The sequence below is a fragment of the Salminus brasiliensis genome, chromosome 5, assembly GCF_030463535.1.
Source record: "Salminus brasiliensis chromosome 5, fSalBra1.hap2, whole genome shotgun sequence".
Lineage (NCBI taxonomy): Eukaryota > Metazoa > Chordata > Actinopteri > Characiformes > Bryconidae > Salminus > Salminus brasiliensis.
In genome coordinates, this window is record NC_132882.1 from 39897549 (window position 1) to 39914284 (window position 16736).

Sequence of the window (16736 nt, forward strand, 5' to 3'; positions counted from 1 at the left end):
CTTCTTCTAGTTACATTTAGGAACTAAAATAAACATTTTCCTATGACAAACATTTTATATATTTAAAAGGCACCAAAAAGGTTCACAAGACTGGGATTGGTGCCAAAAAAGCCTATATAACAACAGTACTCTGAATAGGTTCTATACACAAGCCTAATCCTGACTTACCCACATCTGACCACCATCGTATCACCACTGTAACCAGTCCCCTCATTGTTCTGCCTATTTTAAGGTGATCTTGGCAAATTGCGCATCGCAATCATGGAAGGAAAAAGAAAGCCTTGCAGGACAAATATGTGGTTTGCTAGTTTACTATAACCATTAGGAATCCTCCAGGGGCTTCTCACTCTTATCCCTCTCGTGTCACTCTTATTTACACACCATGGTCTGAGTGCTTTGTATGTCGCAGAATTGTTGCTAATGTAGTTTTATTCCCATGCCTACAGGCTTGACCAATGTTGCATTACTCAGGTCGGATGAGACCGATCTCCTACTCTGACAACCTTGCAAATTACAGGCCCTGGTTAATAGCATGAAATCCCCCATCTAAAGGCCTTTAGACTGGCTTAATGTTCTGTCCCACTACTGTCTGTTCTCCGAAGGCAACGTCACCTCTGTTACGTGACAGATTTTTCCACATGTGTCAATGACTGTGGGGTTTGTTTATTTGTTCATCCATTTTATTTGCCACGCTCTAACGGGTCCTATCGACGGAGTCCCACCGGAGTTCTGTGCGCGTCTTTGTTGCGACCGTGGCTTATTTGGTAAACACTGATCCTGTTGCCAGGCAGATCCAAAATGCTTCTTTGCTTCGCTTAATGTCGAAGCGGAAAGCTGGAGCGGCACGGTTGAGCCTGACTTCGCTTTCAGCTGCCACTGTAAGTGGAAGGAGTGCCTCATGGCTTGTCATGGTCAAAAGTGTGGTGGTCAGCGCTTAGCATGAAAGACTAAAGGCAAAAGCAGAATACTTTCCAAATGTGAAGGCTGCTATAAATGCTCAGTGCCCAATAATCCAGCCTTCAGATCAAGAACGAATGCATTCAGATTTGATGGCAAAGTCTTACTCAGGACCACTACTGCGTATGAGCATGTGTGAGAGTGACTGCCTCCTACAATATTCCTATTTTTGAGTCCGTTTTACAAGATTTACAAGAAGGACCATTTAATTTCAGAGTACCCAATAGCTGGCATAAATCCATTTTACAGAGCTTACAGAGCATCTGAAAATCAAACTCATAAACGAGCACAGTCCTGTCCTCTCAGTAGTACCGAAACCTCCTCTTAATTAAAACTCCAGGCTCCGCTCACCTGCTGCAGCTAATTACAGCCTCCACCAGTTAACCGCATGAAATAAAGGTGCCAACATCATGGGTGCGTCCCAGAGTCTAGGCTTCAGCCAAGCTAGTACAGGCCTTGCTAGCAGGTCTGGTATACAAAGGCTGTTTCTCACAACTCATTCACAGCACCGGAGGCAGTGCTGACACGTCACGAATGTACATGACACATTCAAATCTGACTTCAAATCATGCGTGAAGGATTGTGGTTCACTGAAGGTCTCAAAGGATACACCAGTCAGATCTAGGCCTGTCGCGATCAATTCATTAGCGTACGCCATCATATAATATATGGACATGATCTCGGTTATTTTTGCTAACCTCGATATTGCCCATCGTGTTTACTTTAGCAGTGATGTTGATTTTAGGCGGTCGCGCTGTTCTGTTGTCTTATCTGCTCTCTGTCGGAGGTGAAGACATCTGTTGTGTAGAAAAGAGTGCAGTGTATGCAGTGACCAATACATCGAAATGGCGCCTCCATAAATGCAGAGCCTCGCAACAACAGTGGAACAACAGGTGTTGTGGAATGGGTCTGAGCCATCATGCCTACCGGGCCTGACCTTGAGTATCAGAATACGGCCACTGGTCTATCTTTATATGACAATGGTAATACATTGAGCATGATCACGCATCTGAAGTGACATCATTTTGGTGTTCGAGCTCTTTAAAAGGGCATGATTACGTTATAATGCTATTATTATTACATCAGCGGCATAAAACGGTCTTAAAATGACGATAAAACTGAATTATGATGTTTAACGCAATTATTTCTGAACCAATTTATAGTTATTGTGACAGGCCTAGAAGGAATGGCTAAGAAATGCAGCCTTCATTGGTAGAAGCATAGGATTTGGGTTCATTTGTGAATCAGGCAAACATTTGTGAGTATTGCCCTTTTAAGGTGGGGTTAGACTTGGCAGGCTGTTTTCAGGTCCATTTAAACCAAATACTGGTATCCTAGCAAATGTAAATATTGTGGTTTCTAATACCACTTTTGGCCTGCCGGTGGGCTATACATTTTTTAAAGGGGTAAATCACATGCTGCTCTTTTTTTGTTGTTGGGTAAACCTTTTTTCTGTCATATGGAAGGTCTTTAATTTGCCTTTCTGGCCAGAGTTTGCCCTGACTTCCACAGTTCCCCTATACTGCCATTTAATAATTACATTTCAGACAGTGGAAAACCGCAAGCTTGTGGCACGTTGCTGTATTTCATTACTCTTCCCCTCCTTTGTAGGCTTCAGTTAGCTTCGTTTTCAGATCATCTGCAAGGTGCTTTCAAAATCACATGGTTGCTAAATGTTAGCACAGGGCTTGAAGAGATCGATAATTTTCCTCAATGGAATTACCATTCTTGACCTGTCCAGCCAGTCCAAAAAAGTCACTGAAGGCCTAATAGGTCAAGTTCTAAGACTTTATAAGTAAATGCTTGCCCAAACCTTTGCATACTACTGCAAGTCCTTGTATGTATACTGAATATATAAATACTGAATCCTTGGGTAATCAGTGACTGAAGGTTTTACAAGTATAAAGTCAGTCCAAATGAGAGTAGTCAGTAGTTTACTAAGAAAAGATCTGGGATGACTGTATCAGACATTCAAACGCATAAATTTACACATGTGTCTAGAGTTCCGAGCCATATTGCACAGAAGGAATCCCTGACTGCAGGGCTATTGAGCAGCAGCAGTGGACAGGGCCATTAACCGCAGACTGTAATTCAACATTATGAGGCTGTGAGGCTGTGTGCTGCAGCATCACAGCATTAAACACAAAACACTGTTAGTGGGGGAATCGTGCACAGGACGAAAGCAGGCCATGGTGGATTATCTCGACGGGTAGAGGACATCGTATCTCGATTTTCCAGATGCTACAGGGTGATCATGTGTCCACTCTTGTCTGTTTCTGTCATTGATTTGAGAGAACAGCCTGCCTTCATTCCTTTTCACAGTTCACATCAGTCTGGACTGATGGCAAACCGACATCTCCTCCCCTTTCGCTCCAAGCAACCAATGAGGGCCCTACTATCACAGTCACTATGGGCTCCGATTGGCTGCAGATGACATCATTACTACAACAAGCTGGAGACATCAATTAATTCATGACTGCTGCACAATGAGCCAATGAGGTTGTTCTGACGAAGTGCTTGACAACACACAGGCTCCCTGGCTCACTCTGTGCTTTCTTCCCCTCGCCATGCAGACCACTCATATGTCTATATTTTCTCGCAGCCTCTGGCAGGTGCAGTGGTATACGTGCAGGCAGGGACATGCACATGGATGCACAGAACCACACATGTGTGTGTGTGTGTGTGTGTGTGTTGCTGTATGCATGTAATTCACACATGAACACATGTTTCCGGAAAACAAACACATTCAAGGCGTGAGCGGAATTAACATGCAGATTAAAAATGCACACGGCTGACAATGTAACATAGAAAGCTGAGAGGCTGGCAGAAAATATGTACTGTGTTTGATCCTCTAAATATGTCTAGCAGTCTACAGTTTTAGTGGAGGAATACATGTGTAACATAAATTTTAATGTTAAGTATTAGACACAAATAGTTTTGGAAAAACAATAAGAGACCACCCTACATTACCAGTTTCCTTGGTTTTACTATTTGTAGGTAATGTATTTAGGGAGATTTTCAATTTTCATTTTTCATGTCTTCGCAAGCTCTCCATCAGTCTTTCACATTGTTGTTGGGTGAAATTATGCCATTCATAGTCTGCAAATTCAGATATATCAGTTTTGTTTGATGAAATGCCTGGAATACAATGCAAAAAAAATAAATAAGTGAAGCATGGTGGTGGCAGCATCAATTTAACTCAAAGTCAAAGTAGTCATTAGTGTCTTGGTAGCCTCACTCACTAGTCTCTATACATTTCTTAATGATGATCAATGATGATTTAACTGAACTCCAGGGGATGTTCAGGGACATGGAAATCTTTTTTGTATCCATCCCTTGACTAATACTCTTCGACAACCTTTTCTCAGAGTTGCATGGAGTGTTCCTTTGCCTTTATGGTGTATTAGTAGCCAGGAGTACTAATTAACCAGTGACTGAACCATCTAGACAGGTGTGTTTATACTACAATCACTTAAGACACATTCACTGCATTTGGGTGATCTCAATTTCACTGATTATGAGACTCCAATTGATTGGACCTCTGTTGAAGTAGGGGTATTATTTTACATGATATGTTTTATTTAATGTACATTATTTTGTAGAAATCTGTTTTCACATTGACATTAAGAGTCATTTTATGCCCTAAAGAGTAAAGGCTTGTCAAAAAATACAGTCAAGCCAGAGAGTCTGGACACCCCTTTCACTTTCTCCACGTTTTATTATGTTACACACTTTTTCTACAATTTATAGCGTTCATTTTTGTCACAAGATTCTACACTAAATAGTCCACAGTAACAAAGTGAAAATGGAATTTTAGCCATTTGTGCTAATTTATTGAAAATCAAAAAGTAAAATATCATAAATGTGCACACCTTTTGACATGGCATTTTGTTCCAACTGATACGGCTTGAGATGTTTCTACAACCCAATTTGGAGTCCGGTTGTGGTAGATTCAGTTGATTGGACATGACTGGGGATTGCCCATAGATAAGTTCCCACAGTTGACAGTGCATGTCAGAGCAAACTTAAAGCCATGGGATCAAAGGAATTACTTCAGAAACAGGATTGAGGACGAAGAACGGTACAGAAAAAAATGCTCCCAATCACTCATAAGAACACAGTGGCTACCATCATTCGTAAATGGAAAACAGTTGAAACCACCAAGAATCTTCATAGTCCTGGCCGCCCAGTTTGCCAAAAGGCCCCTAGAAGACTCTCAACCCATGAAACAAGATTCTCTGGTCTGATTAAACCAAAATTGAACTTTTTGACCTGAATACCAGGGGTCGCTCATCACCTGGCAAAAGCCATCCCTGTGAAGCATGGTGGTGGCAGCATCATAATGTGGGGATGTTTTTTAGCAGCATGACCGAGGCAACAAGTTCTGATAGAGGGAAAGATGAATGCAGTTAAAGTACACAAAGATCCTTGAAGCAAACCTGCTCTAGAGCGCTCTGGATCTCAGACTGGGGTAAAGGTTTACCTTCCAACATGACAACGACCTGAAGCACAAAGCCAATGGAACAAAGGAGTGGCTTCTGAGAGGTCTGTGAATGCCCTTGAGTGGCCCAGACCTGAATCCAATTGAACATCTGTGGAAGAAGCGGAAAATGGCAGTGTACCGGCGCTCCCCATCCAACCTGACAGAGCTTGCAAGGATATGCCAAGAGGAATGGGCAAACATGTCCAAAAACAAGTGGGCCAAGCTCGTAGCTTCTTTCCCAAGACGCCTTGAAGCTGTAATTGCTGCCAAAGGTGCATCCACCAAGTACAAGGCCAAGGGTGTGTACGGATACGTGACCCTTAAAAAACCTATTTTGGTCAGTATAATAAAAATTGTGTCATATCATACAAAATCATAATTTCTAAAAACCAGTTTTCCCTTTAGAATTATTGGCGAGTGTGTGTAGATCTTCACTGCAGCTATATTCCAAGACCTCATAGCTTTTCCAAATATCTAATAATCTGGCGTGTACTGCGTGTGCTCATTGTGTCTCAACAGGCCCTTGCTTGCTTTCCTTGTTATTTTACCAAAACAAAACAAAACATTTTGACCTCAAAAAATGTCTCTAATGCTGCTAAGCTTTTCTTGTCATTCAAGAATGGTAAGGCAAACCACTGACCCGCAGCCTGAACTCGCTCCCCGCAGAATGACATCATACAGGTGCAATAACAGCTCAGTGACTAATAAAAACAGGGCATGGTTGAGCACGGTTGAGTCGTGCTCATCAAATCGCGTGCTCCATCCATGATAGCGGCTGTGGGTTTAGTGACAGGGTATTAGCGGGAAGTGGACTCTGACGGAGGGAGAGCGAGAGAGTGAGAGAGAGAGATGTGTGGGGAGCAGGGGTCTGTTTATGAGAGAGAACCATCTGTCCCTGTCAGCTTTGCTTTCCAAGTTCTTGAAGCCCAACACAGTAAGTGCATTATTGACACATGCAAAGATGGCCTCCACTAAAAGCCTTCCATCCTAATGCAGCTCTAAACAGTTCAATCTTAAAGGTGCCAAACAAGGCATTTATTTAGCATTTTAAGTTGTTATTTGATATATTAGTAAGTACATGATCCACCTAATGCTCCGGTACGGTTTTACAACCCTGTTATTTTGCCTCAGAAGGAAACTTTCCTTTTTTACAGAGGGTTTGTGGAGAAAAATAGCCGTAACCCTGTTATTATCAGCTGGTTTACGGCACCATCAACAGATTGCAGAATATTATAGCATAGTTTTAACACTAACAAAAACACTATAATTATGGTCTAGATATAATTACCGGATAGTGCTGCTGTCCTCTCGTGGTGTCCTCTCAACACCCAGCTAAAGACATTGCAGCTGGGTTAGCTTTTAGCCTTGCCCCCACTATTTTCCCAGGGGTTTGACTTTCTCAAGCTACTTTCCATAGTAATGCGTGTTTAGCTCCAGTTTGGTTCAGTTGAGGTTGTCCAGTTTGTTTTCAAGGGAGCAAAAGTTGTAGAGAAGGTAGCATGAGGTAGGGTTAGCTTTTAGCCTAGTGTGGTTCCCCGTTTGCTTCCCCCGGCTTTCATTTGGTCACGATTTTGGTTTCTCGTCGTCTTGAGGTACTAAGCATACCCAGCCAGGGCATTTAGGGATGTAACAATAACCATCAGTCATTGATGGATGCTGTTTTTTAGGTGAAGGTTTTTAGATTAAGTGCCATTTTGGAGGTATTTTGTTTCAGGACTGTTTCGTATGAACCTGAATTACCTTGTTTTAGTTCACTTACTTTTATAGGTAAATAGCTTTGATTGTGTTGTGCTAATTAGTCTTCTAATAGCTAGCTTTATGTTATATCCACCATTGTTTTACATTAGCCAGGCTACTAAACAGACACCCAGGTACACTCGTAAAAAATAAGGTGGTCCAGCGTACTAAGGCGCTGTTGCCATGATCAGAGGATTGCAGGTTCGAATTCAGGTCATGCTGTTAGCCCTTGGCAGCCAAGGTCCCGAGAGAGCACAATTGGCCTTGCTTTCTTTAGGGTGGGTAGATGGAGCTCTCCCTGTTTTTTATTCTTAAGAGTATATCTTCATTACCCTGTTCTGTTCCCCAGAAAGAGCTTCACAAGTCAACACCATGATGTCATGGAAGATTTCAACCCACCCAAGTGGCTGAAAATCCTAAAATCATATGTATTTAGGGGTAGAAAAGCACAGTCATCTCAGCCTCTCAAATATCTAAGGTGCCAGCTATGAGGCCAGAACCCATTATCCCCTTTCCCCTCACTGTAGGGATGAAATAACTGAATTTTCGAGCACAACTATGCCTGAATCTCAACTCACTATCCCTCCCTTTTGCTCCCCTTACACAGCTCCAGAGTTCAACAGCATGGTGTCATGGAAGACTTCTGTCCATTCCAGTTGTTTAATCTTAAAATGAAAAATGTGTTTGGGCAATTCGTCTCAGTTGGCAGCATGACACAGGGCTCAAGCGCAAGATCATCATTGAGGCCAGAACCCATGGCCTCCTTTCTTTTATTAAAGTCCCCTAAAATCCTGTAAACTGAGTTGCCAGGTTATTAGGTAATGGAGGGCTGAATACAACCAAAAGCAGGGTGACATATAACATGGGCCGTAGTGGTATCATATTCTGGATGGTTGCTGGTACAAAGGTATCGGGCACATGCAGTGTTGCTGAAGTTGCACATACCTCTGTGTTAATGCTGGGTTAAGATTAGGCCACAAAAAAGAGGGTTGTTTACGCCAGTGGTTCTCAAACTGGTCCCCAGGGACCCTCAGACGTTCCAGATTTTTGCTCTAACCCAACCCAAAACACATAGAGATAGAGCAAAAAAAATGTGGACTCTCTGAAAGTCCCTAAGTGATTTAAAAACCATAAAATAAACACCTCTTAGATCCTTCAGACCTTGCCATGTATGGTTCTTGTGTGAAGAACCATAGAAATTTCCCAATAACTTCCATGTTATGGACATTTACTAAAAGCTCAAATAAATTGGTATATTACTTTTACAGTAGTTGCTCTCCAATTGGTCCTCATGCTCGGTCTCCAGCCGTTCTTAACTCTTCAAAACATTATACCATAGCAATTCTATTATACATCCAGCCATCTTCACATCTGTACAGAAATGAGTCTTGAGTATTCTGACCCCATCTACTGGAGATTTTTTTTTTTGACAAAAGAAATGAATATTTAACCTGTACCTTGGATTAAATGTAGTTTCAGACCAAGAACTGCAATGCTAATAGCATTTCTCTTTTATGAATTCCAGTTAGCCTAGGCTAATGGTTTTAATTTTGCTCCCTGAAGACTTATTGTTGTCCTGGGCTTATTGCTTTGCTGGCTTTTTTACATTTATTTATTTTTTGTTGCATGATGGTGAATATGTTTTTACTGGGGTACATCACAGTGACAATGTATCTGTTGATTATGAATTGCTAAATTACAAAATAACTTTTAGCTTGAGGTTGTTTATGCATTAGCTAGCTAACAATGAAGACAGTAAAGATAAATAACTTTCACTGCTTTAAATAAAGATGAATAAAATTCATTGCTTTAATGAACCTGCTAATATGAACGAAGAATAAAATGCCAATATCTTTTTTCCTGTCAAAATTTAAAACCAAGGATGTGCAAAGTAGCAGCAATAAAATAACAGTTTTCCCATAATATTTTGGGATTAACAAACAAACAAAAAAAAGGAAACAAATGAAAGGCAGCAATTTTACTGCAAAGTTTGTTAGAGACTTTTATTTTGACACGTTCCAGTCGGCGCCACACTATCGTCGACACTCTTTCGCTCGCAACCAGCAACCCGATTTGCTCTTTTAGTTGAAGGGCGGGACTTTATTCCTAATCAGCAAGCTGATTGGTTCTTTTTTAAGAGGGGTACTGGCTCCCGAACAAACTGATTGGCTCTTTTTATTGAAGAGCCGGGACTTGTAACTCTACTCTCCACTGGCACACCAGGGGGATGTCACTGTGTATGTTCCTTTGCATTGTAATCCATGGGTCACATACGTCCAGAACCGTTTCTAGTTAGTTGAGAAGCGCATCACTATTTAACCGACTTTTACATTTTGTTGCCAAATAATCTGGTCATCGATTTTTAGCCGACTAAGTAAATTAGCCCTTGCGCTACTAGGGGGTCCCGGAAAATTACATGGCTTTTTCTCTAATGAATGGGGAGAACACCTGCCTGCTTAATGATCTGAGATTTTTCTCAAATTATCTTGGGAAATTTTGGCAGAATTTAACTCACTATTATCTTACAACAATTGAGAGAACAATTGAAATGTTGTACATGTTGAGAAAATGACTTTTGATTATTTTCAGAAAATGTCTCAATTATACAATGAGATTTTACCCATTATAACCTCCCCAGTTACTACCAGGAGTGCTCCTTACTGGTAAGCATGAACACGATGGTGTTCTGTCTACCTCTATAAGTAGTCAAAAGTCTGGTTTCTGGTCGCTCAACTCCTGCTTGCTTTCATGTGCACACATACAGAGATTAATAAAACTTCCCAGGTCCCAGGTAGACTTACCACTATCCATCTCTTCCTGTTCTGGAGGGCCAGCATCCAACACAGTTTGGTAATTTCATATACATACACACACACGTGGACAAAATTGTTGGTACCCCTCGGTTAATGAAAGAAAAACCCACAATGGTCACAGAAATAACTTGAATCTGACAAAAGTAATAATAAATTAAAATGCTTTGAAAATTATCAGGAAACAGGTCTGGACAGAAATTTCTTTCATAAACCGAGGGGTACCAACAATTTTGTCCACATGTGTACATACAAACGTACATACATTCATACATATGAACAAATAATGGGTTTGCTATGTAATGCTGATGGTAATAAATTAGTGATAAATCAGCATAATTTTTTTGTAAATGTATTTTCTTAGGGGGGCCACTTTGCCTGCCAACACCCGGCATGTACCCCTCCACTATGAACAGCTTTTAAGAAAGCTGATCTCAAAACTATGGAGTAACAATGTCTCAGGCATCTGGCAACTACTGACAACCACTTTGTAAAATAGCCTCCTGTGATGTAGCTTCTACAGGCATAAAACTCCTCAGTTCACTACTACTGTGAGTTAGTGTTCAGGAGTTGACCGGATCTAGGAGTTGACTCATTTAGCTCTATGGGCTTAAAATGTAAAGGGGCAAAACGGTCAGGATTTTTTGTATCTATAAGAAGGGATGCAGTTATGCTTGTTGTATGCAATCAGCATATTATTCTGCAACAAAATATATCATATCAATCTGGATGTATTATGACATAATTTAGGCAAATCAACATAAAAAGAGTGAGAAAGATGGCAATCCAGTGAGAAAACTTTACAAACAATAACCACATTTAAAACACAATTCGGTCTTTGAAGAGCTCTTTTTCTCTCTGGGTAGCTGGAGTGAGAAATACTTGCAGGCAAAACACTTTCTACTGATCATTCAGTTCATAGGAGGTCCTAAATGTCACCTTCTCCTGCTGTGCCAGCGAGATCCAGGACCAGCTCAGATCAGTTCTCTCACCTGAACTTCTATTTTTTTCCTCAGAAGGTTCATATTTCATAATTTCCAACCAAGGAGATCATCTAGGCCTGTTTCTCTTGACCACAATGGTGCCTGCCACAATATCGTACACAGTTCTGTTGTGCTGGAAAAAGAGCAGCGTGATGAACGCTGGGAAGAAAAAGGCAATGGAGAAGTTCTTGTTCAAGGCTCGTACGGTCGACCTGAAAGGGGAGAAAAAAGAGGGATAGAGTCTTGTGCATGAGCTCAGGCATAAAATACAATATTTTGAGAAACTGCTAATGCACAGTCAATCATTCAGTCAATCAGTGCGGCCTATGGAACAGTTTGGACACCCTAAGCCTCAGATTTTCTTTTGACTAAGACTCCAACCTAGACTAGCAAACAAGCAGATCTCTCAAGATCTGAAAATGAAAGAAACTGATGCCACAGGACAGAGGAAAGCTATAAGAAGCCAACAGTTACAAGGTGCGACAGTATGAAACTATAAAGTAAACTATTCACTTACTGATGAAGAGCTGGAACATGGAAAAGTCACTCAATATGTTACATTAGCCAAACAGCCATCATCCTCGATTCACCAAAGTTGTTGGGCGTTTCCCCATGTGGGGTGATCGATTCTGGTTCACAAACACCTCCACCACTCATCCCAACGAGGTGGGATGGAGCTCAAATCATTTCAAAGAACAGTTTCAGACCGCATACCGATGTTGGGTGGCTCTATAACTTACTACTAGCCCATGCTTGGAATCAGGTGTGGCAACCTTAGGCTCCTGTGCATCTCCTCTACAGAACCCCATTCTACTGGCAATGCTTGTCTATGGACACTACACAAATTTGAACACATGTGTCAACTGAATTCAGTAATAAGAAGGGGTGCTACACAAATGTTTGGACATATAGTTCTCTCTTAGCAAGATTAAATCATTTAATTTCATTTGTATTAATTAATTAAATCATTAATGTACTATTTACAATGACAACTAACAATAATAGGCAATGGAATTTTGCATTCAATTTTGCACCATATGGCAAAAAAAAAACATGCTTTGAAAAAGGGTAGCATAAATAAATGATCCAAAACTGACGTTGAAGGATAATGCAACCCCTCAACTTTGTTGGGCAGGCTATCCATCATACACTTGGGGCAGCAAACCTACATCCCCACCAGCGGCGCATAGAGAACAGAAAGCAGTTGAGAGTTGTACAACAGGCCAATATGGATACAAAAACTATTATGCAACAGTCTTGGCTCATTACATTTTTGCCCCAAAAATCTACATACACCCAGCCCACTAGTGCAAACCGTTCAAGGCTAAAAAGGCTAAAAGCTAATGCTAAGTCACCTGAAGAAGAGAGAAAGACCTACTACTGCTACCATAGTGGGAACACTGGTAAAGCGAGAGAATGCTAGGCTGAAAGCTAACCCAGCTGACCAGCTACCAGATCTCTTCAGCTAGCGAACTGCACACCATGCCAAGTGGACACAGAGAAGACACATGAGAGGAACAGCAACAGTATTTGATAATAATTACAAAAAAGTAAAAAATAATGACCAATAATTTCAAAGTTCCTACAGGGGTTACATACTATGCTAGGCGGCCACATTAAAGCAGAGCTTGTAATTTTCAAGTCCAGCATAAAAGGAGAACCAGCATGCGTCATTTTAAGGGCAAAATAACAGGGTTGTAAATAGGCTTTTTAGCATTTTTTTCCAAGTCACATACTTACAATTTACACAACAATGAACAACATACATAACTTTAAACCATATTAATTTCTTCAACATAGAGTCCCAACATCACATTCATTACAAAAATGCCACATTGTAACACCCCTGTGATTGGCCTACCGTAAATTGGCCAGAGCCTGTTATACAAAAGCCGCAATTCACTGATCTAAAATTAAAAATAAATAAATAAATAAATAAAAGAGACACCAAAACTCACGCAGACAGACTGACGTTCGTTGCTGGCACCACGCGGACCTGATTGGGTTGCACCAAGACTGAAGTGTCACAGGTGACCACTTGTAGGCCAATGAGGAACTTCCCTGGAGTAGCACCACCAGCTCCCCAGACACATACAATCTGAAAAGTAAGACACATATTCAAACCAAGAAATGTCACACAAAGCAACAAAAACAGCATTTGTTTTCTCATATTCATTTGAGCTGACCTCATAGAAGCAAACCAGTAACCGGTAGACCAGAGCTACAAGCATCATTTTCTGCAGGTCCTCCATTGACGTGTCTTCGTCTATTTCTTCCACAATGAAGTGCATGGCAAACCTTGATAAATCCCTGCAAACATCAGGAGAAAGTCTTTGAACAGATTCAAAATGAACACTTCTAACGTCTGGTCTAAACACCTACACCGAGGTTGGTTCTTGTAGCAGACGTGCAGGGCAGGATGAAACAGAGATGGGCAAGCATGAAGACCTGCACCAACTTTGACAAGAACCACACTGTTCTGGCCAGATGAACGGTAAGGCTTAGCAAGGCTTATGAGGGGGGGCTCCTAGTCAGCAGTGCAGGGAGGGACAAACCATGACCAATTACAGGGTTTTTGCTGCCCAGGTCTCGCCGATGGTAAGGGGGTATCCAGTTGGTTTCGAGATGGTTATGAGATGAATGTGTCACAACACAGTGCATCACACCCTGCTGCATATGGGGATGTGCGGCCGCAGGACAGTCAGGGTGACCATTCTAACCTCTATCTCAGTACCCACAATGGACACACAAACGTGAGGAACATGACAAAGAGCTTAAGGTCTTGTCTTGGCCTCCAGATCCGCCAGGTCTCAATTCAAGTCAAGCCTCTGTGGGATGTACTGGAACAAGTCTGCTCCACAGCGGCTTGACTTTGCAACTCACAGGACTGCTGCTAAAGACTGTTACTCCCACTACCAGTCACTTGACTTTGCTCTCTCATTTATCGTCAATACTCGTCTCAGTTAGTCAACAGCAGCTGCACTGAGCTGTCTGACACTAGCCAAGCAACAGATACTAAAACCACAGAAGCTACAAAACCAAAACTACAGGGGGGGTGGGAAAAAAACACACACTTAAATTTCAGTTTCTGTCCTTTCAACAACAGCTGCTCGATATGAAAGATTCTCGTCTAAAGTTTTAAGTGGGCTTTCGGTCAGCCAGACTTTTATTGAATGATTCATCTGAAGTGCGCATAGTGTTTACTTGTAAACGTATGCTGTGCATCTTGCACAGATCGCATTACTCCTTGCCTTCGGTAATACTGCACACCATGTAATTATTTGACGGTATGAAAGAGCATATACCGCCCAACCCTAAAAGAGAGGTTGGAAAATGGTCCTGTAAAAATGCATTACCACTGTTTTTGCCACACAATCATCATAAGCAGACCTTAGGAGGCAACATAATAACAGTAACAATATCAAGATTCAACCAATAAATATAATGCTCAATACTTAGCTAATAGGTGAAAGCTTCCATTAGTCTCATGGCTGCAGGCCAAAACTACAGGAGCAAATATAAGATCACCTACATTTGCTGTAAATGGAAAACTCTGCGGATTAGATGTTGTGACCAACCCATTGCTTTACAATCATCTGCAATTTGTATGTATCTGAAGTAGTCGAAGAGAAGCCCACTCACTTCATTCCACTCAGGTGCATGATGCTGAGGACGATGGTCGCTTTAATGAAGAAAAGAATAAAGAAATCCACCATCTCAGCCAGGAATCGTTGTAGAGGAGAGGGAATTGAATACTCTCGACCTAAATCAAATATACTGAGCGTAAGTCACAGTGCCAGCAGTTTTTTTTTCACTTGATCAATAAATCATTGCAGACAGCCTGTACATGTTTACCTGGGGGCTACTTGTCCTATTAGGCAACTCCCTGCAACACCACTACAGGTCTATAGTTCTGTAGCGGTATAGTGTTGTTAGCCACAGCCATTTGGGGCATTACTCAAATATTGTATATTGCTACGGTCATATTATATTTACACAGTTATGAAACCTTATGTATTTTCACATATTTAATTTGAAGAACACTGAGATAGAGGTGACATAACTAAACATACATATAAAACAGAAGACTTTTTTTGTAAAAAACATTTGTAAAAAGGAAATATTATAGTAGAAATGCAGCACACACACTCCCATTTATTACTACTTAAAATGCCTAAAATTAGAAGCAGGGGCACCAAATCAGCACCACTGTAAAGAAATCAGACCTTCTTAAAAATCAGCTGGTTGCTGGTAGCTGGTTTCAGGTGGTCTAAGCTAGTCGGTGATGGTGACTGTGTTCATCTAGCTGGTCATCCAGGTGAAAATATATACCTTGTGCTGGTAAACCAGCTGGGGAAGCTGGTTAACCAACTTAGGTCTTGACCAGCATATGTGTATGTGTTCGTTTAGGTTTGATGAACTAGCCGGTCTATCAGCATGGCCAGCTTGACCAGTCTAGTTGTCTAGCTGGTCACACTTGTGGGCAGGCTGTAGTCATTCTAGTCGACCAGCTTGGTCATACTCGTAGACTATGAAAAAAAAAAAAAGCACCCCTTCTAAGCACTGCTGTGATTGTGGACTTTGGAGGAGCCAGGACAAGTGTTAAGGGTGGACACTGGAGTGTACTGGATAGTTTGTCCAGAATAGTCATACTGGAAGTTAGTGTGAGCGTGTATCCACCATTAGAAGGTATATCTGACCTTGCTTTTCCTTCTAAAAGAAGAAACGACCATGTTCTTTAGCTAGCTAACTCAATACCTGGCTGTGGAGCATTCCCATTCTGCTGCTGCTGCTGCTCCTGGACCGGCCGGACAGGTGTGGTGCTGTTAGTAGCAAGAGCTTCTCCTCCTCTTTGCCCGGAGGAGGTAGCAGCAGAGGTAGCAGTAGACACATGACCGGGCGAGACTGAGAATCCGTTAGACGGATCTGCTGGTAAGGGGAAACACGGGGGTAAGGAGCACGCAGACACGGCCACCCAGCTCTGCCAGGTGACGTAGCCGCAGTAGTACTGCCACATCCATTCCTGCAGTTTTTCGCAATATTCCGATGTACTAACGTCCCGTTTGACACGCGAGCTGTAATTGTTCACGGCTTTCGTCTCCTCGTCGTTTCCAGTCCTCCTGCTGTCTTTCAAAGACGCGTCCTTTCGTTTGTTTACACTTGGTTCGGAGTCCGCCATGGCATACCTGCTCTTAAGCCTACGTGTTATTTTCTTTTTGCTAACCTACCCGTATTCCGCCGCTCACGCTGTGATTGGCTAGTAAGTATCACGAGTCCAGCGCCAGGATTGGCTAATAGTTTGTTCTCGCAAGCAGTCCACCAATCCTAGCACAGGAGACGGGTTCTGTCTTAAAACAGGCGGAGGTTGAGACTACAGTGCCCTGTATGGCTCCCTACTCTCTATGTAGTAAGACTAACTAGCTACATACACACAAATAGGCCATTATATGTCTAACAGAAGCCTGTTTGATATTAAGCTACGTGTTCACAGACTCCTACCGGACAACAGTGTATTAATTGGTCGTAGAAGCCATTGTTACACGACTCACCTACTTTACTACACAGAGATTCTGCCAAACACCTACCGTAACCATCACAAAAAGGCCAACAGATGGCGCTAGGCTTTCGATTAGAGGACAAAACAGTGGTGGAGGGTTTACACCAGCAGTAAGGAGGACTCCAGTGAGCTTGCCCCTTCAGATGAGTCAGGGCAGTGGTTTTGCATATAGACCCCTGGCAATTAGCAGAACCATTTAAATGCACAAA

General features: G+C 41.9%; 2 protein-coding genes across 2 annotated transcripts in view; both read right to left on the reverse strand.

Moving 5' to 3' along the window:
- Positions 1 to 16736, reverse strand: part of dtnbp1a (dystrobrevin binding protein 1a) — a 187409-nt gene that overhangs the window by 82704 nt on the left and 87969 nt on the right. The window lies entirely within an intron of this gene.
- fam8a1b (family with sequence similarity 8 member A1b) lies at positions 9003 to 16183 on the reverse strand. Its single transcript, XM_072679004.1, has 5 exons — positions 15729 to 16183; positions 14613 to 14733; positions 13157 to 13280; positions 12929 to 13068; positions 9003 to 11182 (listed from the first exon to the last, which is right to left on the reverse strand). Exons 1-5 carry the CDS (start codon positions 16147 to 16149, stop codon positions 11038 to 11040), a joined length of 951 nt encoding a protein of 316 aa, XP_072535105.1. The 5' UTR covers positions 16150 to 16183; the 3' UTR covers positions 9003 to 11037.